We start from the raw sequence: 22,987 nt of genomic DNA, 5'->3' as shown, positions 1-22,987 counted from the left end.
CCAATTCCTAAGGACTGTAAAGACCTGCTGCAACACAGAAAGCTGTTGAATGGAGGCCAAAAGGAAGAGAAAGGTCTTGCCCTACAAAGACATTTGGAATGAGGGTGATTCTTCTACAGACCATTTTATTTTAATGTCACATGTGAGATTTTCTTGTTTGACCAGTCCACCTCTGCTAGTCACAGCTAGGGACACCCCCTAAAACTGCTAGTTATGGCCCAAGGAGGTGGCTGAGCACAATGTTGTGTGACTGTATCCATGCTTTAGAGACCCCTGAGAGAGCTTCTTTGAGCTCTGGTGGCTTGCTGACTATCCAGCAGTATTTTTGCATGCATGCTACTTCCTTTCTGACAGTGTAGCAGCTGTACTTGATGTTCTTCCTGTTCTCCAAGATGGCTCACTTCCTTGAAAAGGCTGTAATTCTGTTACAGCTGTTATGTTGCTCATAATCAAAGCAATTAAGTAATAATTCAAGTTGCCACTTGATGAACCTGTTTTTGAAGTAAAATCTATATAAGGTGCTGCAAGCCCATCTCTGCTCAGTTAATCACTGCTGTGTCAAGCACTTTTCAGGAAAGCTTTCCATAAGACCCACCGCTGCAAGCCAGGGTCCATCAACGGTCTGCACTCCCTCTGCTTGGCAGAGCAATGCAGGAAACGCAAGGATAATCATGCAGCAAGCACAAAGCACTGAGGCTGAAAGCATGTCCTTCGAGGAGAAGCAAGCCTGTGACCCCCGTGGCATGCCCCCCAGCAGAGACTTTCCACAGGGCAGACAGCATTTCTGAACTGCCAGAAGATGCATGAAAGTGAAACCTCTGGATACCCTTTGTTCATTAATACTTACCAAATGATAACATGGTCATGAAGACAACAGTGATACTTGTGAAAGCTCAGACAAACAAACCATTGTCCCCAAAACCCAGGTGTTTCAATCAGACCTCATGTTTACATTTGAGGCACTTAAATGCCAAGTGATTCCCAGCTTCACAACAGCGCGCAGATTGTAGTCAATTGGTTTTGCTTATAATTTACCTCAGTTTCATACTAAACTGAGTGAGCATTAGATAACGCTTGATTCCCTGGCTGTGCATTCAAGCTGAAGTTCATGCCTGTGCAGCAGTCCAGAACAAGGTCAACAAGAGACTTAAATACCACGTAAGTCATTTAAAACACACTGATTCTTGGAACACTTTACCTGTCTCTGAATTATAGCACCAATCATTTGCAATTCATCTGCCTGTCTAAATATGTCTGAGTTCTACTGTGAATAATTATTAAAACATTAGAAAAATTGAAACAATCTACACCCCTCCATCAACTGCATGCACCTGTGTGAGCAGCAGATTTATTCCCACAGCCCTTTGCCACTTAGGGCATACCTCTGCGAGTGCTGGTTTAGGTCACCGCTCATTTACTGCAGAGCCAAAGCCGAATTCCTGGCACCCAAAAGCAGCTGAACTCTATCCCAGAACCATGCTCTCTATTTGTTTATCTTCTATGTCATTTCAGCTCCCTGCCAGGTCATCTCTACACAGGGGTGAACCCCCCCTGACAACTTTACGTCAATGAAGAGCACTCAGCCAAGCACTGACACATCTTTCGAAATGGGCATTAACTTAATGAGCTGTGCAGAGGTGCTGGACTGAATTTGTTTTCAGGCTGATCTCTGAACCCAGATAGAATGTTTCATTAGGTGGGAGCTGCTTGCACCTGCTGGACATTCAGTATCCAGCTGATAGCAGGGGGTTGTTCTTTCTTTATGGTGAGAAATGGCCACTCCAAGGTGAGTGTCTCCAGGTGGGATGGATGTGCCGTGCAGAGACATATGCCTCTACAGTGAGCTGGGGAAAACCAGCTCCTTGCCAGGGAGATGCACCATGCATCCCAGGGACAGCTCGGCACTTGCATGCTGCCTGGCATGCATTCAACCTGCTCCACCCCTTGGCCGTAGCCAATGCCATCAGAGGTGTTCCTTGGGTGATGGCACTTGACGATGCAGTGGGCCATCTGCCTGTGGGCCAGGCTGCTCTCCAGCTCATGCTGGGCTGCTCTGTTGGACCCTCAACACACAAACAACAGCCAGGGGTGGGGATGTACGGGGGGGGGAACTTTTTCCTCCCCATTCCACTTCCCCATGGGCAGCCAAGTGCTGCCAGGAGCATCACTGCCCACTTCTCAGGGACCCTACACAGGTTTTACACCTGCAGCATGCAGGTAGAGGTAGGGGGTCAGCTGGGGGTTCCCGTTACAGCTGCCAACACACATCAGCCCTGCAGCATGAGAGAAGGAGCTCCTCCTTACATGAGCTGGGCTGCCACCCTATCCAGGCACCACTGCATCCTCTCCTGGCTGGACCCAATGACGTCCACTTCCTGGGGAAAGGCAAAGCACGATCCCACCAGTGTCTGTGCTCAGTCCTCCTGGTCACACTCATCCCCTTGGGTCTCTCCAACCTTGCACACAGCAAGAACGCACCTGCCTGTCTGTCTTGCCAAAGGAGACAGGCAGGGAGTGGAGAAAGTGCCCCCCAACCCCAGCACACCCGCTTGTGTAGCTGAGCCTGCCTGCAGTGACTGGGAGGGGATAAGAAGGTGCTGTGGCTGTGGCCTCTGATTCACTTTCGGGGTGGGTGGCCAAGTGGTTTTTCAGCTTAACATCAATGTCAAGTGCTGCTTAGTTCCACTACAGGGAGACAGGGACAGATCCTTACCTGATATGAAGAGGTGTAGTTGTTCCCTGGACCAGCGGTGCTACATATCCCCATCTCCAACTACCACCTTCCCTTTTTACTCCCAAAATGTTTTCTTCCCCATGAGAAATCCCACCCATACTGGACAAGAGGAGATGGACTTGACTTTGGTGAAAATCCCCAGTCATTTCTAAGAAACATTCAGCTCCACAGGAGGAAGGCATGTGTTGCTCTCAGCTCACTTGACTGCAGCACACATCTATTGAATTTGTGAAGCCGCAGCTACTGGAGGGAGGTGCTTAGTGCTCCGAAACTAGTAATTTTTAAGCCATCCTGTCTACACGTGCCAGCTGAAAAGCACAGCCTAAATGTGTCCCAAACACTTAAAATCCAAAATGCCATTATGGTGATATGAGGTCTGATTATTTTCCTAAAATCTCATTACTTTTAAATTCAATCTTTTAATTATTTTATGGCCTGACTCAGAAGAAAAAAACCCTAATGGAGCAGTGGCTTCACAGCCCTAGGGGCTTTAATTTTCTTCCCAGTTTCATGATGCCCTTGCAGTGATTGTATTTTGCTGTACCGTGCATTAGGATCCCATATCTTGTGCCAACTCTCATCATGTTCACTTCTTCTTCATAATTTAAAGCAGACTATATAAAGACAGGCAGGAGTGCATATTTTTATGATTTCTATAAAATACACTGCCGAAGGGTCTAGAGAACAAGTCCTGTGACATGTGGCTGAGGGAACTGGGGGTGTTAAGCCTGGAGAAAAGGAGGCTCGGGGGGCACCTTCTCATTCTCTTTGACTACCTGACAGGGGCTGTAGGCAGCTGGGGGTTGGTCTCTTCTCCCAAGTAACAAGCAACAGGACAAGAGGAAACGGGCTGAAGTTGTGGCAGGGGAGGTTCAGATTGGATATAAGGAAAAATTTCTTCATGGAAAGAGCTGTCAAGCATTGGAGCAGACTGCCCAGAGAAGTGGTTGAGTCACCATCCCTGGAGGTACTTAGAAGACGTGTAGATGTGGCGTTTAGGGACGTGGTTTAGTGGTGGGCTTAGCAACGCTGGGTTAATGGTTGGACTTGATGATCTTAAAGGTCTTTTTCCAACCTGAACGATTCTGTGATTCTAAGCACACATAGCTGCGGTCCTACTGTGGCCACACTGCTCTGAGCAAAGCAAAGCTGGGGGTAGATGTAATATCTTTTATTAGACCAACGCATAGAGTGGGGAAAACCAGACAAGCTGTCGGGCATGCGCTGCTTTCTCCATATCTGTATGTGCATACGTGTGCAATACATAGATAGAGATAAATGTATGTGATACAGATACGTGCCTGTGACATAGATACATATAGAACCTGTTCTGGCAGGACTCTGAAAGGCAGGACAATGTCTCACAAACTCCTTGAAGAGGGACAGAGGACCCTGATATGCTACACAAACACACAGCTGGTTTTCAGCTATTCCTTCCTCTATAAGGGCAAGTCTTACCCACACCATGTGGGCATGCTGCTGTGTGGGGAACGCCATCCCCTGGTCCAGCAGGTTTTCTGGGCTGGAAGAGTTCAGCACCTCACCAGCACTAAGGAATCAGTGAGGGAACAGGGCTGCAAAATCCGTCTGTGGAGGTTTAGGTAACACATGATATGTGTTGCCAAACCTACTGTGAAGAGCTGTTTCTCCATGTTATCATGGACTAGGTTGATGCCCATCCTCTTCTCCCGGTGATGCAAGCACTCCCAAGTGACCTGCTGGGAACTTGTCATCACTGCTGGCTACTGGGGCAGTGTTCCCTACAGGGATGCTCCCCATGTCCAGTAATGTAAGAAAAGAAATTACAGGTGGGCACAGAGGTGACAGCACAGGACCCAGGTTTAGCTGACAAGGAGCAGCTGAGCTGCAACATCAGCATTAAATCCACATGAAGGAGCACACGTGTCTGTGGTGCCACCACAGCTGAATGCAGGGACCTGTGTCAGGCTGGATGCTGACCTTGCCAGAGCCTCACAGTAAGACATGGGCTTTTGTCTCCCAAACCAGGATTTTGGATATACCACTTATAAAAATACTTGGTTAAGCAAATACTGTTCTGATGTGCTTAGCATGTGCTGACAAGGGATGCAGCAGATGGCAAGGGATTTGCTTACTGCTAACTTAACTCATGGTCTCTTAACAAAAACTTTATAATTGTCACGGAGCTGTAATGGAACTTCATTAGATGTTTGAAAGGCTGCAGATGTCTCAGCAGGAGGCTACAGCCTGCAGCCCACCGGACAGGGTGCTACCTGGAGAGGGGCCTCCAGCACAGCCAGGGCTCTCTCCAGTTGGTTCTTCATGTCTGTGAGTGTGTTGCTCTCCCCAGTCATTTCATCCAGCTCATGGCACAGTTCTGACTTCCAAAATCATTGACACGTTCTCCCAGGTTTCTGGTGCTTTTTGCTTGGGTTTTCTTTGTTTGCTGATATTTATTCTGAATCATGTGGGAGGTTTCAACTCTCAGATGCTCTGCACTGTGCCAGGAAGTCTCCAAATCTTTGTTGTTGGTCAGGTTGGAGCTGTACCAGTCATCGGGGGTGTACCGGGTGAAGAGGGCTGCTCTGTCAGAAATCAAAAGCAGCACTTTGCTGGGAGCTAACCCCTGGGAGCTTTTGGAAAAGGGAGCCAAAGCTGGGTTGATGGCAGCTGCTTGATAGTAGGTGTGGGACATCCAGAGGAGGCTGAAGCTCTGAGGCAAGGGATTGTAAGGAAAACAGTTCTTACACCTTGAAGCCATGGTGCTGATGGCAGGTAGGAACCTGGTAGGGCTTGATCTTTGATGAGTGTACATTGCTGTCAAGGGAGAGCCAACCAGCTCTATTCCTGAGCGCTGCTATTCAGGTATGTGTCCTGCACAGAGGAGATAGGAGACAATGTCACTGAGCTGCTGCAGTTGTGTTACATCTTACAGCAACACATGCAACTTATAATACAAGCAGTGATGCACACAGCACCCACACAATACCTGTCCAGGCCTAAACCTCTTGAAAACAAATCCCTTCTGACAGCAGCCCAAGCATTTGTATAGAGAAGATTTTGACTTTGTGGTTAGTATCTAGCATCAGGTCTTGAAACGCAGAGAGAAACAAATATGGCTGCTAAGGAGAACAACAGATATTATGCCTTCCTTTTCCTTATATCTGCCAGTCCAGTCAAACTTGAGTTGATAATTCTCTGCTGTCCATTTGTTTCTTTTGGCTAGCATACTTGCTGATCTTAAAGTACTTCAGCTGAAATTTCCTCTTTAAAAGTTCCATTATCAGCCCAAATAGCTCTGGGCACACAGCTGCTACCTACCCAGCATGATTTGTGGGCAAGCGACTTCATCCTCATCATTTCTATCTTCACTTGCATTAAATGCTTGAGTGAGGAGTCTGCAGGTGAGCTGAGCTTTGCAGGACTATATCCCAATTCGAAAAATCCCCACCTATGTCAACCTAAAAAGAACAGCCACATCTTGACTTGCAAAAGAAGAAAAATGTCTTTGGCTCACCTGATGTAAAATTAATGTGCTTGGAAACGAGATACCCCACAATGTCTTTTCAGAACAGCTCGTAAACCCCAACCTTGCAGTAACCCTAGGAGGAATGGCCACACAGGGAAGTTTTGCTACCAGTAACGGCAGGCAACACTGTGGGTGCTATTGCTCTTTTCAGATTGAGGTAATTCGTCAACTATTACCAGAAATATAATGCAGAATGCCACCAAAGGTACCCAGCACACCTAGTCTGAGGATGAATGTTCAGGAGAGCATGTTGTACACAGTATGAAGTTCTTGTGTGGTTACAGGTGTCACCCACTGGCAGAATAAGTCTCCATGGCTGTTGTCACCACCTGCCATGTTGCACAGATGAGTCCTTCCTCTAACACCGACCTATCCCCACTGCTCCCAGCCTGGCTCAAAGCCCCAATGAAAGATGAGGACACTGGCATACTACAAGATCCCTGGATGGGAGTGGGGTTTGACACAAAGCATGTGCTAAATCCTATTTGTTACAGTATGAAATCAACATTATGCCTTTAAAAATGGGATGTTTGCATGAAATAAACTCACTTCTATTCTAGAACAAAGCATCCACAGAAGCAGTCCCTTGACTAGAGGTGTAATTGTTCCTCCTGGGTTAACCTGATCACTTTGCACGTGCAGGTGAGCTGAGAGAGACTGGCTTGTTTTTAAAATCATAAAAAACCTTGGGAAAGACAGATGCCTTCATTTTAGTCACCTCTGCCATGAAGAATGCCTCTTTCTGCACAAGGGTAGGATCAAGGACTCAGGCTTTCCTACTGGAAAGCTTAACAGGCAATAGATGGGAGACACACAGAGAGAGGCAGCTCTGCCTGTGAGCTGCTGTGACTGTACACCAACGGTAACCGTCTTGAATGCCAGGGTCTCAAAATGCAGCTATTAAATAAACAGCAAATGCAGGAGAGTAACAGGTCCTTTAGCTAGGGCAAGTTGGACAAAAATAGGGATGAGTCAGAGGGGAGAGTGCACAGCCTGCCACTAGGAAATGAACTTTCAGGACTGTAGTTCCAAGCCTTGCCCAAGTTTGGCCATGCTGGCATGGGCTGCCCCAGTACCTGACTTGAAAGCAGCACAGCTGTGGGCACCGGATAGGCAGCAAATGTAGCAAAAAGACTTTCACAGACATGACCCTCTAAGCCAGTTTGGAAGAACTGAGGATGAAATATCTGTGCTTAGGTCCAACAAAAACCACTGTGCGTGCTGGTTCCACAAACCAGTCACTTCAGCCCTTTTGTCCCTGCCAGGGATAAATGACTGCACTTTCCCTAGCTCCCTATTTATACTTGAGCAACAGCATTCAGAGAATGGGAGATGACTTCCCTGGCTCCCACCCCTGCCAATAAATTGCTCCCTTTCAGATATTGGCAGGCACATTTCAGAAAGAGAGGTAAAAACCTTGGGAATGGACTGGAGTTACTTTTCCCTACATTTCCAGCTGAAATAAATGCCCCTGCATCCCCCTCGGGATAAACCATCCCAGGGTGACGCTTACTTCTTACCACCCCTGCACACAGACACACTTGTGGAGCCACTGATCACCTCATTTGGGTACATTTGGATGATATAAGAGATATTGGGGGGGAATTAGAAGAAATACTGGCTTTTTTAGTCCTCCCCTCCCTGTTAAAGTACGTGCTCACCCTTACCTGCCTGGGTGTAGGGTGCGCTCCAGGGTTTTGGGGGTGCCCGGCGTGCAGGGGTGTCTACTCACCACTGTGCAGTCAGGCTCGGTGGCAGCACCGCCAGGCATTGCAGCATCCCCAGTGCAGCTGGTGACACAGGACCAGGGGAGCACTGCCACGGGCACAGGTTGCTCAGTGACCAGGTTCTTCCTAGGCAACATCCTGCAGCCATTACAACAACCTGATGCAGCAACTTGACGGAGCCACCCCTGGGCAACAAAATACCCTCACACTGACATCCTAGTTCCTGCCCTGGACAACCTACTTCCCTCACTAGGCAACTTTGTGCAGCCCCGGGGCAACCAGGTTGGATAGGTGTTGAGCAGCTGAACAATGGTCTTTTTGGATTTAGTCATGGTCATTTGAATGGTCATTTGATTTAGTTTTAGGTAGTCCTGCAAGGAGCAGGGAGTTGGACTTGATGGTGCTTATGGGTCCCTTCCAGTCTGAGATATTCTATGATCCCATGAACTTGGTGCCCTCAGTGGGCAACCCGGGGCCACTACCCCTGCACAACTCAGCACAAACTCTGCAACCTAGTGCCTTTGCTGGGCAACTTGATCCCATCCCTGGACAACCCTGGTGCCATCAGCAGGCAACCCGCTACAGCCCCTGGGCAACCAGGTGCCACCTGTGGGCAAACCAGTGCCCTCACTACATAGCCTAGTGCCAGCACTGGTGCTCCTGGGCAAGCGGAGGCCTTGCTGGGGCAGGAGAGTGCAGCAGGCTGGGAGTGCTTGCACCCCAGATGAGGAGACGTGCAGTGCCCCCAGGAGCCCCACTGCAGCACAGCCTCACACAGCACCAGGGCAGTATTCAGGGGCACCCGGTGTCATCGGGACTACTTCCTGGAAGAGGGCCCTTCCCCAGTTATTTCAGGCTTTAGCTTGAGAAAAGGCATTGAAACAGGAGGAGCCGCATAGTGCCAGTGGGGGCTAGCACAGCTGCTCCGGCTAACCCAAGGGGGTTTCTCTCCAATTTTTTTAAAACACCCCATCAGGTCTGTTGTGAGGATCTCTGTGTCCCACTTCATCCAGAGGAAACCTTTTCATTTGCTTCATTTTACCACTTTAGATTAACTGTGAGCTACGTGGATGGCTCATCCAGGCTGATCCATCTGTCTTAGAGTCATCTTCAGTTCCCTTCCATTTTCCCAGCTATTGCAGCTGCAGGCTGAGATTGTACCAGTGTGTTCTACAGCCTGTCCTGAGTGCAGTGACACCCTGCCCCACTGCTCCTCCTCTCGGTGCACATGCACACCCAGAGCTGCCCCCATGAGAAAGCCATGCCTCAACTGGCAAAGATCTGACATAAAAAATAACTCCAACTGCTTTGTGTTACAAAGTCTGGCACACTTTGATTTTCCTTTAAACATGTGTCCTGCTTTAGCTGGGTGAAGAATCAACTTAGTCAAACTGCAATAAAAAGTTCAGTACACAAGTTGCTTTTTTATAGCTAAACCAGATAAAATAATTTCAATTAAAGCAAGGCAACACACACACCCTTGGACCAGCCTTGCTCTCTGGTCCTTGCATGCTCCCAGCATCCATCTACACTACTCTTACTCCCTGGCTGGAGCTAATTTTGTTTAGATTAATCACTACACAACAACGGACACCACTTATTGTGGTAGGTAACCATGCATTTTTTGAAGTATCTACTACATTAAGCAGAATGTATGACCCTTTGGTCCCAGCAAAGTCTGGGGTGGCTTTTCGAGTGAAGGGCTTGTGACATACCTAAAAGCTACAAAGATGAGGAGAATTGGCATGGGTAAAGCAGTCACACTCACAAGCTGAGTGACACTCAAGCAAGAAGTTATCAACTGCATGCAGTAAATGGTCCCCAAATCCCTCATGCTCTGGGTACCACACTGAATGAAGCAGACTATTCACATCACCTCCATTCATTCAAGTAATGAAGCTCGGTTCCTTAATTGTGACTACAACTCCATGACAGCAAATACACCAAGATGCCTAAGTACAAAATCTACCGCCAAAAAGTGTCAATCTTTCTGTCACAGCTCTACATTCTTGCTATCTATTAATATAGCATTACACTGGATCATAAGCTGCCCTTCTGAAAACACCCAGATCCAGATCTTTTATAGCATCCACCATAAGTCTACATGAACCCGTAACATCACTCAGTCGCGGTTTTATGCCACTTTTGAATGTTGCTGTCTCTCCTATAAACACTGTACCTTCCTGAAAGGGATCAACTGTCTATTCAGTACCAGAATAATTTTCAAAAGTCACATTAATTCCTAGAGGCTTCAAAAAAAATTGAACTGTGTGTGGTGCATCCCATGCTGTCACACTTGAAGCGCCAGGATGCTCACAGGCAGTGCATGCTGCCATCTGGCCTAGGGCTACTTCAGGGAGTCAAACAGGCTTCAAGATTTTATCTATTTATGAAAGCAAGGCTGGCTCCTAGGGACCAGCTGCACACAGAGCTGCAGCCACGGGCATGGTCCTGCAGCAGGCTCCATCTGACTGGGAAACACATGAGACTTTCTAGGGTTTTACTGGGTTTCCCACATTCTGGTGAAAACGACGAGTTGGCCGTGAAACACCGACGGCCAAGGACTCTCAAGGTGAGGCTTGGGCTGCTTTGATCTCTTCGTGTAGCTGATGGAAAAAGATGGCTCTGACCCCTTGCTGCCACAGCAGAGGTTGGGACTTGCAGGAGGAGGGCTGCAGACCAAACCTAGAGGAGAGGAAGAGGAGGCTGGGCACGCTGGTAAGGAGAAAGAGCCAGCTTTGGAGAGGGACAGCCACTGGAGATCATCTGGGCCTCTCCCCTTCTCCATCAACAACCCCTCAAAAACCTTTGTCATTTAGAGAAGCTCAGGAATTTGTGCTGGCTCCTCCAGAGCCCTGTGCAGCACCTGAAAGTGCCACCGTCCTGCTGGTTGGTTAGAAAAGCCAGCTCCCCAGTCTGCTGGCACTGATCTGTGCTCTGCAGGCAGAGCTCCAGCAGGGTAAATATCCATGAATAAATAAGAGGCAATGCCAAATTCCAATTTGCCATTAATTCCAACTCGTTTGAGTCACTCTCTTGATATCCTTAAATAGCTACAAAAACGCAGTCCATTAACAGGTTGCCCCAGAAGGACCCATCTCCTCTCCCTTGCTCTGGTTTAAGGTGGGATTACCTCTGTGATGTACATGAGCCTGTACTGGAGTAAATATAGCATAAGGTAAGGAAGAATCAGCCTACAGTTAGTGCTGCAGTGCAGCCAAGACTGTCTGCACGTGCTGGTGAAGGCTGGAGAAACCATCTCGCGCTGTCAGCACATCAGTACGTGCAGTGCTGTCCTGTGCTCTGTTCTGACACAGGAGCTTTTCACACAAAAACTGTGAAAAATGCTTATTGTGAAACCTTGTCTTTCTCTGAGGTGGAAGCGCGCTTTATGTATCCTGTTGCCCTGAAACAGCGGTGAGCAACAGTCCAAATATTCTGCACAAATCAGTGACAGTTACCTAAGTGAATAATTCCTTATGTATGTATTTCATGTGCATTTGTGGGGTTTTTTTAAACATTGTTGAGGGGGTTAGTGATTGTTTTCCCAGAACCTGCATTTTCTGCCAAAGTTCACATCTCCTTCCCCACCCTGACTTTTCTATCTACAAACTGAGGGGATATGTTTGAACAACTGCAAGAGGACAAGGGCAGGCTGCGGCAAGGGGAGGCAAAGCAAAACTTCTTCCCTGTCCTGCCCACACCCTCATTTCCCTGGTGCAATGGCAGGGGTGTCCATTCCCACCCCTCTCATACCCTCATCCTGATGGAGCAAGCACGTCCCACCTCCAGCCCTGCCTGAGAACTGAGGGAGAGGCTGTTGTCTACAGGGCAACATTTCACCAAATTTCTCAAAGGCACTGGGAAAAAGATGTAGTCAAACCTGCGAGACCTCCTGTGTGGGGACGCAAATGCAATTTGACACTGACATACCTCTCTGTCCCCACACAAAATTGCCCTGGAGCTCAGGAGCTACATGCGACATGTGAGAGAAGCCCAGCTGCCCCAGGTTGGCCCATGAGGACACACTGAATGGGAGCTACCTCACCAAAGTTTAGACATTGCAATCTAAGTAATTTTTCTTTATAGTCAGTAGGAAGAAACAGGTCTCTCCAGAGGCCATTATCTGAACTATCTTAAGTGCTGGTTTTAGCATTAGGCAAATTGTGCAAAGGAAAGTGCATTTCTTCCATGTCCCATAAAAGATGCACAGAGCGATACCCAGACTTTGACATCTAACCGACCATCAAGGGCAGATGAATGCTGACTCTCTCAAAAACACCCTCAGTCCTTCAGCAAGGCCAGACCTACTGAAAATCTGCCCCTGAAGTTTTGGTTTCCAAAGATACCAGGCATGGAAAATTGGCTCTAGATGAAGATAATCCTCACCTCCAAACTTGAAGGTCTTAATGAAGAGAGAAACCAATAAAGAGATCAAAAAGTAGACTAGTAGATGAATTATTCAAGCTAACAATAGTAGCGTTTGGTTGAGCTTTCCAAACAATAAACATGGCATGAATAAATCCCTCCTTGAGCTCTCATAATGAGTCACAACCTCAAAATCACAGATGCTCAGAGCAGGCTGCTCTGCCCATCCACAAGGTTAAGACACAGATAACTGATGTAATCACAGCAATCGCGATCTCAGAAAACTTAATAATTTGCTGGTGATGTTCTAAGCAGTGCCCAAGGAACTATAGGAAATAAAACCCAGTGACTCTGGAGAAAGTCTCCCTGTAGCCACTTCAATACACCATGGGCTTGTGGGTGGGGTCCTGGATTTTGCTTTCTGTGTTGGCCTCACCACAAAGTCCAAGGCTGTGGGACAGTCATACTTTAAATCGCATCCAACAAGCAGAGGGGTTGCTCACACCATAAAGTTCAACCAACTCTACACACAAAGAGGCGTACAAGCAAGTAGGAGACAGTCCTATGCACACCCACTGATTCATAGTCATATAAAAGGTCTAGACATCAGCATGAACAAAGATGAATGCATGCCCAGAGCAGAGGATGAAGAGCACCACACCACATCTCTGGTTCCCTGGACCTGCCAGGAGCCTCACGGGAGTTTTGTTCTTCCAACCAAGTGCACACAAGGTCACATTTTGGGGTCACCTCCTTGGCATACAGGAAAGGCCTTATGAAACCATTCCCAGCTACTTCTCCTTTGTATATCCCAGCTTGCTGGTGAGATAGGCCCTTGATTTACCAAAGCTGCAACCTGCCAACCACCACAGGGGCTGACTTCTTTTCAAGGAGAAGGCCAGGCAAAAACTCTTCAGAGCTGACAGCGCTGCGGTCCAACAACTGATGGAGGGGGCAGAAGAGAAATGAAAACAGTTTATATTTGCCTTGAAATGCCCTACCTGGGAAAGCATTTAACCACATGCTGTTTGTTAACACTACAACCAGCCTCATTATTTCTGTGCAATTCAAACACAAACTTGAAATTGAGTATCTGAGATCTGCCGAGTAGAAATAGACGGCTTGCATAATTGATGCTATGCACATGCTTTTGTGCATAGCTGAAGCGAGTTATTAGTGGCCCCTCCGTGGTTGTGTGCACTCTTATTTCAGAGCAAGATGTGAAAGCAATTAGCACAATGGGAAGACTATCTTTAAGGCTGTGGGGCTTTTTACAGGATAGTATCTATTTTTGGACCTATTTTCTTGAGGTGAATTTTGGCAGGCTACTCATGGACTGGCTTATGTCATGGATGGCTATTGTTTATAAAGTTTTTTACTGCTTTGGCAAGGGCTTAGCTTGGAAAGGGGAGAAGGGTTATGATATTTATTTTTTCCCCTGTCATTATATTCAGGCTACTATTTCACAGAGAGCAAAAGGATCACAAAATCTGCAGAGCTGATGAAAACGACCTTGTCTTCTGCCTCCTCAGGGAACAGTGAAGGCTGAATGCAGTCCTGTTGTGGAAGTGCCCAGAAAACTTGTCTGGAAAAAACCCCAGCCCTCATGGAAAATGCTTCTAAAAAGAAAGAAAAAGAACCTCTCTCCCCCTGTCTCTCCTCACTCTTCAGCTCCCCTTGCAGCACTGCCAAGGTGTTCTTTCCACACTCATTTAAACATTCTTCACCACAGCAGCAAACGTTTGCAAAGAAGGGCTGCACTTCTGCACTGTCCTGTGGCACAAACCCTTACTTGTCTTTTGCTGCCGCTCAGAAGGACACGACTGGAAAGGAGCCTTTGCTGCAGAAAAGCCCCTGATTCCTGGCCTGTAGCGCTTGCCTAGATGACGAAATAATACCGAACAATCCCAACAGACCAGCTACTCCAAACACTGCTGGAGCCCCAGAAGAGAAGGGTCCGTGTAGCAGTTCCACCAGTAAAGCATGGTGCTAGCTAGGTCTGCAGTACCCTTCCCCACTGCTATCATACTGGTCCAGCTCAGGGGGAAGAAAAAGATTTCCTAGTGCACAGTTACCTCCATAAATGCTCAGCAGATGCAGCAAATGTTCCTTACAGCAATGGTTGCCACAAACCTGCTGGGCACAGCATTGGCAGCTACTTGATGTTGTATTTAAGCTGCTGGAGTGCATCCGTTCTATTTCTGCAGCAGCAATGCCCCACAGCTGAGCTGTGAGCAAGGCTCTGCTGGGATGCATGTGGTACATCCAGGTCAGGAAATAGGCAGCCAGCTCAGAGAAAAAATACTCTTGATAAACAAGTGAGACATGGGGGTGTGCTGACCTAACTCCTCCCAGGTCAGAGGAAGTTGGCCAGTGCTCACTGCAGCCTTTCTCCCATGCTCCCTCCCTCCCTGGGCTTAGGATACAGCCCACTCTTCAGGCTTGAGTACGCAGCTGAGAAAAAGTAGAGGGAACACCTACTCTGCTCCAGCCCCATACATCTGCCCAGGGGACCTCAGAGGGCTGCAGCCACAACACAGTAATTTAGATACTAGTTACTTTTATTAGAACTTTCCAAGATACAGGTGGCCTTGGCTGCTCCCTCCCTAACATACACACAAAACGCACAGAGTGCTTGTGCCTACAGTTTGTTTTAAAACACCACCCAGACTGTGCTTGACTGATTTTAATACCTCTGCAAGGAGATAACCTACAGAGTTACTTCTGCTAAAAATGAAGCAATAATTCCATATGTCACTATCACTTATTATTCAGGATTACTCAAGGGGTTTTCTAACTCCAGACAAGATTTCCTTTTATCAGATTTGGCCACTGAAAGCTCTGATAAGCATAAAGCGTGTGTATTTACAAGCCATTTTGATAGGCAACTTAAACTCCAACTACATTTAGTGGTTGGATAACACAGACAGAGCAGCCTACCTCATTTGGCCAAATGTTAGGCTGGAATCACAGCCTGAATCTGAACTGTCTTTTCCTTTCAGAAAATTTTACTTTCTTACCACATTTGTGACTGGCCCTTAGAGCTGTCCCAGAACAAGCCAGGATGCCAGAGAAGGATCACCAGTGAGATGAATCTCAGTCTGCTCCCAGCTGCAGCCTGTGATGCTCAGGGCGCTTGGTGGTTTAGGTCAGCATCACGCTCTGGTTTCCGTACACCAGCAGCTGCTGGGGTTTGAGGGTTACTGAGGGTGTTTACTACAAAACAAAGGGAAACCATTTCCATGTAAAGTTGATAAATAATTAAGACCACTGAGGTCAGCTTAGATCCTGTAAATTACTTGATAGCATTTGGCAGATTTTTTTGCTAGAAAGGGCAGATGAAATTTCCTAATAAAGACTCCTTTTTTTCCTACCCCTGTGAGTGTCTTTCATCATGCATCTGTCCCCCTGGTGACAAGCCAGCATGAGCAGTGTTTCTTTTCTGCCAAGCCCTGCCACAGGCCTTTAGAACTATCATTAAGAATTCATCCCACCAGTATTTTGCCTGATACTTTATCTCATATTACATGTAATTTTTATCCTTAGAACACTGTGGTCCGCTTAGCCAGATGGAGTATGTGGCACGTGCTAAAGATAATGTAAAAGCAGGGTTGAATCAATGGGTTTATTCCCTTGCGAGCAACCAGTATTTTCAAGCAAAAAGTGTTTTCTGATTGTACCTCCTGAAAAAGGTTAATTCTGGCATGTTTTGGAGAGATGAATATTGCTCAGAGAAATTGGTAAGAAGATGAAAGTCACTGAGGTCTCTGCACACTCAACCCTCATAAAAGCCTGCTCCAAAAGGCACCTACAGGCCATTTTGGTTTGGGGTTTGAGTTGACAGCTGGTATTTTCACCTGCAACCCCTGAAGGGATGTGCCAGCCTCTCATTTTTCCTCTAAATCCATGGCTTCTTCCTGATTCTTGCCTTACACAGTTATAATAAAAGGCACAAGCACTTTTCAGGACTCCTGGGACGGAGTGGGGTGCAGAGCAGTTGAAGAATGAGCAACCCACCCAGAGACACAGCCCATGTACTTTACACACAGGTGCCACCAACCCGATGGCAGGACTCCTTATTGCCACAGATTTCCCAAAGCCACCTCTCTGTTGATCTATGGGTGCACAGTAGGATTTGTTCTGCTGCAGCGAGCTCTGCAAAATCCATTCCCGGGGTCTGCCCAGGAAGAAATTCTTTTGGACAACTAGCTGGTGCATGAAAAAAGTCTACAGGGACCCCAAAGCCCCTTCTGCCAGATACCTCCCCAAGGCAGATGGGGGAAGCCATGCCAGGTATCTGCATACCACAGGGGAATCACGAGCATATCCTCATGGAGACAGGCTCTAGTTCTGGTGCTGAAGCCTCAGCAGCGTACCTGCAGCACAGGTCCTTCAGTTCTTGCTGCTCAAGGACTGCATAGATACTTGCAGCTGGGGACTCCTCCTTACCCAATACAGACTGGCTGTATGGCAGGCATCACCCATTTTGTTCTTCAACCATACTTTTTTTCTTAACCTGTGTTAAAAAAGCTGGCCAAAAATGCTTTCTGCCTGGTACCACACAGCACTAACAGAGATACAAGTCTCTCTGAGTAGCAAGATGCGGATAAACAATATTAACAAGAGCATCCCCTTGCTTGCTGTTTTGTGCCCACTCCACAGCAGGAAAGCCACACAGGCTGGGCTTTCCCAGTGTCACCAACAGTCCTTGCGAAGAAAAACAGTTGGACAAAGATGTCCTGCACCCAGAAACTCATCATACAAATAAATCTGAGAGTGGGCAGGAGGGGCCTTGCTGCTGGTGAGCCTGAGCCAGAACACAATCTACCTTCACCCATCAGCTCTACAAAGCAAAATAAAACATCCTGATTTCACCTTAGAACAATGACAATAGATAAAACCATATAAAGATAATGAAGCAAAAAATAACTAGATGTGAAATATATAATGAAAGCCAGAAAAATATGCCAGGAAATTTGCATTTTTCCACCCTTTGCTGAGAAACGGTTCTGTGATGTGCTTGCCCTGACTGTCTGCAATCACTAAATACTAGAGCAGCCAGAGCACCTATAGAGATCAGTGACACCTGAGAAACCAGTAACAAAACTCTGGGCTTTCAGTGGGACCACCACTCACCTAAGCACAGCAAGGTTTCTCAGTGATGTCTGTTTAGCAGCAGTATCTGCCTAGGCTAGAGCTACGGGCAGTGACTCCTTAAAAAGAGTTACCCACTAGAGTGAGACAAGTATTTACCCTGAGCCAAGTAACTACAAAAATCCAGCACAGGAGTGTCGGGGCATGTGCCTTGCTGTGGAGAAGCCCTTTGAGCCCACTTTCAGAGACAAAATATAGGGAACGGAGGTGTAAAAACTGGGAATAATTAGCTGGGAGAGAAGACTGAGAGAGGCTCTTATCAATGTCTACAAATACCTTAAGGGCAAATGTCAAGAGGATGGAGCCCGGCTCTTTTCAGTGGTGCCTAGTGACAGAACAAGGGGCAACAGCCACAAACTGCAACACAGGAAGTGATCTGTGCAATCTGCAAGGGAGACGTATGGAGGTCAATCTGATCAATCTCCTAGAGATGATTCTAAAAAAGCAGAAAAGAAGATGGGGTAAAAAAAGGTCAAAGGAGACAACCTGGCATTTTTATGTACTTGTCGTTTGGCAGCTGGGTCTGAAAACAAGGGCAGGAGCATCATGTGAATCAAAAACTTTTGGTTTACTCAAGGACAGTCCATATTCCTTTGGCACACTAAACTCCAGTGTGCGTGACCCTCACCACCCGCACCCTGAACAGGGATGCCCCGAAGGGCCATTTGTGTCACTCAGTTGAGACCATTGCAGCCACATGGAGGGGAGAGCTGAAGCCCTGGACCCAGCAATGCAAGTTTTCATACATGAATTTCAAGCTGAAGACAGGACTGGTAAAGCATACAAGATACTGAGACCACACAAAGACTTGCAACAAGAGCTGGATGATTAACAGAACAAATCACTGCTTGAAAGAATGTGCAGTAGAAGGAAGGAGTTGAAGTTACTGTTTTGTAGGGCAGTAAAACATGGAGCAACACATCGAGACAGCAAAGGATTAGCCAGAGACAAACTACCCAGCTGCATGGTTTGTGGCCAAGAGCATGACGTGTTGTTCCAGGCTGTGACTGTTGAGGCTAGTCACACAGCTTCTGAGAACTACCTGAAGCAATGTTACCCAGCAGTATTCAAGAGTGAAATCAAGTCAGCCCATCTGAACCTCACCCCCTTTAAATACATGGGGTGGGGGGAAAACCCCTAAGCCACAACTGTGCTACTTACCTCTGAGCTAACAAATGCTTTGCCTCGAATCAGCTCTGGTGCTGCATAAACTGGGCTTCCACAGCACGTGTTCAGGAGATATTCAAGGCCACCCTAGAATAACACAGAAAATTGATCACACAGAAGCATTAGCTTTAACACAGCTTAAGGCTCCTTTGGCATATTAAAGGCCTCAGAGGATTCATCTTGCTCTGCCGTGCTTATACATTCACCTTATATTTTGCTTTGGTGTAATACAGGGCTTCGCTAGGCAAAAATTGTGTGAGGTCATGAGTATCCTCTAAATGTTCAGATCCCAAGTTGCTCATTCATCCATTATCCTAGCAGTCTTTCCCACAGCACCTCCTCCAATAAGAATACTTGCCTTTGCGACCACAGAGAGATGGAAAGAAGTGATCCAAGAACTGCTGGCAGGCGGCTAGCTGGTTATTTATGCAAATATTTAATGCAATAACTTTGTGAAGAACCACTAGAAATGCTTCCTTATTAAAACCACGTTAGTACTTTTCCCAGGCTTTGTTCTGAGATCAGAGTAAGATGACATTATACCATCAAGATGACTAATAGTCTTGATTGCCTGCAAGATGTTCTTTCTAACACGAGTCAAATAAAGTGATCTGAGGACAAGTAGCTGTCTTTGGATCAGTAAGACCTCTTTCCCATTAGCTTGTTTATTAACAGCACCCACCTAGCATGTTAAGCTGAAAAATAGAAAGGGCTCCCAGGAACTAATTTTAAAAACAGGAAAGAACTCAGTACAAGCATACAGAACCAGAGGATTTATAAATGGAACAGGAATAAACTATTTGATTCTATCCACAATATACACATACATACAAGTCTTTTTTGAAGAAATGTGCACCAGCATAAGCTTTGTATTACAAGCCTTTATATGTGGCAGCAGGTGATACACATATAGGATTATCTCTGCCTTAGATTTTGGTAAAAGATGAAGTGTAAGAGAAGTAAACGATCCAACAGTCTGGTCATTACATGCAGTTAACTGCTCTCTCATGCATTTAAGGCCTTACAAAGTAATTAGCAACCAGATGACAGCTTGGATGCAAACACCCTGAATTTAGGGTCTGTGGGCAAGTCTCTGCATTGCACTCAAGTCAAACATGCACTTCCTATGTGTGTGCAGCAGCTGATTTAGCTCTGCTCTGGAAAGCAACCAATACTCTTACCTTTGGTTTTACATGAAGTCCAAAGTCTACCAGCTTCAAATTCTGTTCCTCACCAACCAGCAGATTTTCCTGGTAAAACAGAAAGTGGTAATGAATGCTTCTATAACCTAAGTGTCCAAGAAACTATGCTTTCTTTCCCCTTACTTCTTCTTGTCATTAGCAGCTGGAATCTACCTAAAGCTCTCCTCGGGAGTTTGCTTGGTTGCGAATGAGTACACCCCATATTCCAGATGGGGAATACTAGTTCCTGTCTGCTGAGAGGGGCCTGGGAGGGGCAGAGGGTTGATAGACAGCAAGCTGAAAAAGAGGCAGCAGTTTGCTCTGGCAGAAGAGGTGGCCAGCAGTATCAAGGCCTGTATGAGAAAGAGCACAGCTGGGAGACTAGGGAAAGTTATTCTAGTTCTGTGCTCAGCACAGCTAGTTTCTGTCCCCTAGTACAGGAAAGAAACTGAAGTAAGCTCAGTGGATGGCTACCCATCTGCTCAGGATGCTGGAGCACTTGCTCAATGAGAAGAGGCTGAGGGAAAGATGTTCAGCCGTTAGATGAGAAAGCTTCAGTGGAGACCTCGTGGCAGCCTTTTAATATCTACAAGGAGGGGAGGAAGACTGAATTAATCTCTTCACAGCAGCGCACAGTGGGATAATCACAGACAACAGACATTCAAGCAACACTCAGCTGGGAAATCAGGAAAAGTCCTTCTCCTTATAAGGACAGTGAAGAGCAGAACAGGTTGCACTGCCTCATCCTTGGGATAGTTCAAAGATGTGACTGGGTAAAGCCCCAGGAAGCTTTAGCAGGAGGTTCAAGCAGAAGCCTCTAGAAGTCACTTCCCACCCAAGTTCTTACATGATCCTAGGAATCTGCCAGCTCTCCAGCTACAAGCCAACTCCTTCCACGAGGTACATACAATGCTACATACAACGCAGGGAGTCCTTTGGAGACAAAGGTTTCATGAGCTGCCTAGGAAAACGCTTGTGCACTAAGAATTTGCTTTTCTCAGAGATGTCAGCATCTCTAAAAATGCTAATTCCTAACCCCTTCAAGCAGAAGTGCACTCAAGTCTTTCACTCCCTAAACCTACACTTAAATTCTGCAATGACAGCAAAGCCCCAGCCTGGGTCCTGTAGCATGTATCTCCCCCCTACACCCTCTGTCTAGCCATCGCTTGTTTAAGCCTCCAGTGTCACTTCTTCCTTTGGGGATGAAAACAGAATGGTTTGCACAACAAGGTGGCACCATAAAGACTCTCTCCAGGTACAAGCTGGAATAAAGGGGATAGCAAAAACACCTAAGCAACATTTAAAGTCAGATCCATGTCTCTGCTCCACTCCCAGCTGGAGCATGTTGTTCTGTTTCTCTTTCAGAGGAAGCTCCTTCCTCCATTATAGCCACATCCAGCTCAGCTGAGGAATACAATAGAACATAGAAATAACGCTCTTCCAGAAGACCTTTGTTAGATAAAGAGCTCTAAGCACAAGTGAATGGAGAAGGTATGACTTACTCTGGCTTCTAAAGAAATAAGAGTAGCTGTTCATTATTATTTATGCAACTCTGACTCCTAGTCACACTTACTGGTTTGGGATCTCTGTGGGCATATCCCTGACTGTGAACATAAGCAACTGCTGGCTGAAACAATCTGCCAAAAAAACACACAAGCTTCCTCTTCTGAAAGATGGTCCTCAGAGACTATGTAATCAAACAGCTCTCTGCCAGGACAGTACTGCATGAAGACAGGGGAAAAAAAGACTGTATTTAGAATACAGCAATGAAATCTAAACGACAGCAGCTCTGGACAGCAACTAGAGGATACTATTCCACTCCCTCTGCTTTATTGCAGTAGTGCCCAAGCATGCCCTGGGTCAGCACTGCAGCACACCAAACAAGCTGAGAAGTCAGACTCTTGCCTGACACGTTGCAACAGATGCATCATGCTAACATCACAGGCAATACAAATTGCCAAGGAGGTGACAAACACACAGGAGTTCTGGGGTCCTGCTTGTGCTATTTTAAAACAACTGAAGCCCAAGGTAGGAGTTAGAGTTATCCCACTCACTGTAAAACAGTGAGGAGTGGGTTTTAGAAGAAGAGAAAGCATAGAACATATTACCAGCTTCATTTCTAAACTAAAGTATCTTGAACATACTCATCATTGAGATAAATTTTAAGAATGGTTTCATTTAATTGTTATCATCTACCACTACAGCTAAACCCAGGAACCTTCACCATGGTAGAAACACCATTTCTTACCTCTGAGATCACAAATATTCCCTTGGATGTCTCTATCACATGATACAACCGGCAAACAGGCTGGTGACTTAAGCTTTTCATGGCATCAACTTCTAGTTTAACATGAGGCAAGTCATCGTAAAAGACCACAACAGCAAGCTATGAAACGGCCAACTCTAGACAGCCTGTACTTCACAGTAAACAGACTATAGCGCAACACACAGCTTCACAGCATGCAGCTGAGAGCATACAGCTCAACTGCTCAAATTCAATCCAGCAACAGCTCCGCCATTACTCCCCTACAATTCTGGCACATCAATCAGTGAAACCAGAGGGGCAGACACAAAATAGCTAGTATTCTCATCAGCGTTATCTTTGAATTCCTGTCATAATCTTTAGCTTTCTCAATTTCACAGCCAGCAAGCGTCACCCTCTCTATAAAAGGGCACAAGATTTGTGGTATTCTGTTGAAATTCTTTCAGGTCTACAGCATTCATCAATAGCCAAGAGGACAAGCAAGCAGCACTTTGACCTGCCACATCTGTGCATTGCTGCCACAGGAACAACAAAAGATTCTACCAACCTTTAAGTATCTCCCAGCTTACTCCTAGAGCAAGCTTGTTCATGACCTTTATCGCAACTTGTTCATCACGGAAGCGTTGTACAAGTTTTACCTTTGCAAACCCACATACAATTTAAAAAAAAAAAAAAAAAAAGATGCTTACAGCTCAAGAGTGATGACATGCTTTCACACCTTTAATAGCACGGTTATGCTGGACTACATAGCACGTACACTGTGCAGAGTCTTCACTAGAGGAAGAAGCGATGGCCGCCCAACTTCCCACTGCATTTTCAGAATTCTGTCCCCCAAAACACATGCAACATGACCTACAGATTTTGCAGTAACGGTTATTCTAGAGA

The 22,987-nt window shown here is 46.5% G+C and overlaps 2 protein-coding genes across 4 annotated transcripts; both read right to left on the bottom strand.

The window, feature by feature from the left end:
• Window positions 1-105: 105 nt before the first annotated feature.
• Window positions 106-6,073, bottom strand: LOC130142693 (tektin-3-like). Its single transcript, XM_056325005.1, is given in 6 exon segments — window positions 106-2,065; window positions 2,308-2,375; window positions 4,366-4,449; window positions 4,987-5,105; window positions 5,108-5,570; window positions 6,035-6,073. Coding segments are annotated over 6 exon segments (1,146 nt in total). The 3' UTR covers window positions 106-1,692.
• Window positions 6,040-22,754, bottom strand: LOC130142657 (maternal embryonic leucine zipper kinase-like). Of its 3 annotated transcripts, none has more exons than XM_056324966.1 (6): window positions 22,650-22,754; window positions 22,088-22,204; window positions 19,840-19,908; window positions 18,653-18,745; window positions 17,768-17,927; window positions 6,040-6,174 (listed from the first exon to the last, which is right to left on the bottom strand). In XM_056324966.1, exons 2-5 carry the CDS (start codon window positions 22,166-22,168, stop codon window positions 17,916-17,918), a joined length of 255 nt encoding a protein of 84 aa, XP_056180941.1. In that variant the 5' UTR covers window positions 22,169-22,204; window positions 22,650-22,754; the 3' UTR covers window positions 6,040-6,174; window positions 17,768-17,915. The 3 variants fall into 3 exon arrangements, with proteins under 3 accessions (XP_056180941.1, XP_056180940.1, XP_056180939.1); XM_056324965.1 differs by having other exon boundaries at window positions 17,768-17,876; XM_056324964.1 differs by lacking the exon at window positions 17,768-17,927.
• Between the last annotated feature and the right edge of the window lie 233 nt (window positions 22,755-22,987).

The sequence above is a fragment of the Falco biarmicus genome, chromosome Z (genome assembly GCF_023638135.1).
Source record: "Falco biarmicus isolate bFalBia1 chromosome Z, bFalBia1.pri, whole genome shotgun sequence".
Classification (NCBI taxonomy): domain Eukaryota; kingdom Metazoa; phylum Chordata; class Aves; order Falconiformes; family Falconidae; genus Falco; species Falco biarmicus.
Note: the sequence above shows the minus strand (reverse complement) of the source record. Positions and strands in the feature narration are given on the sequence as shown.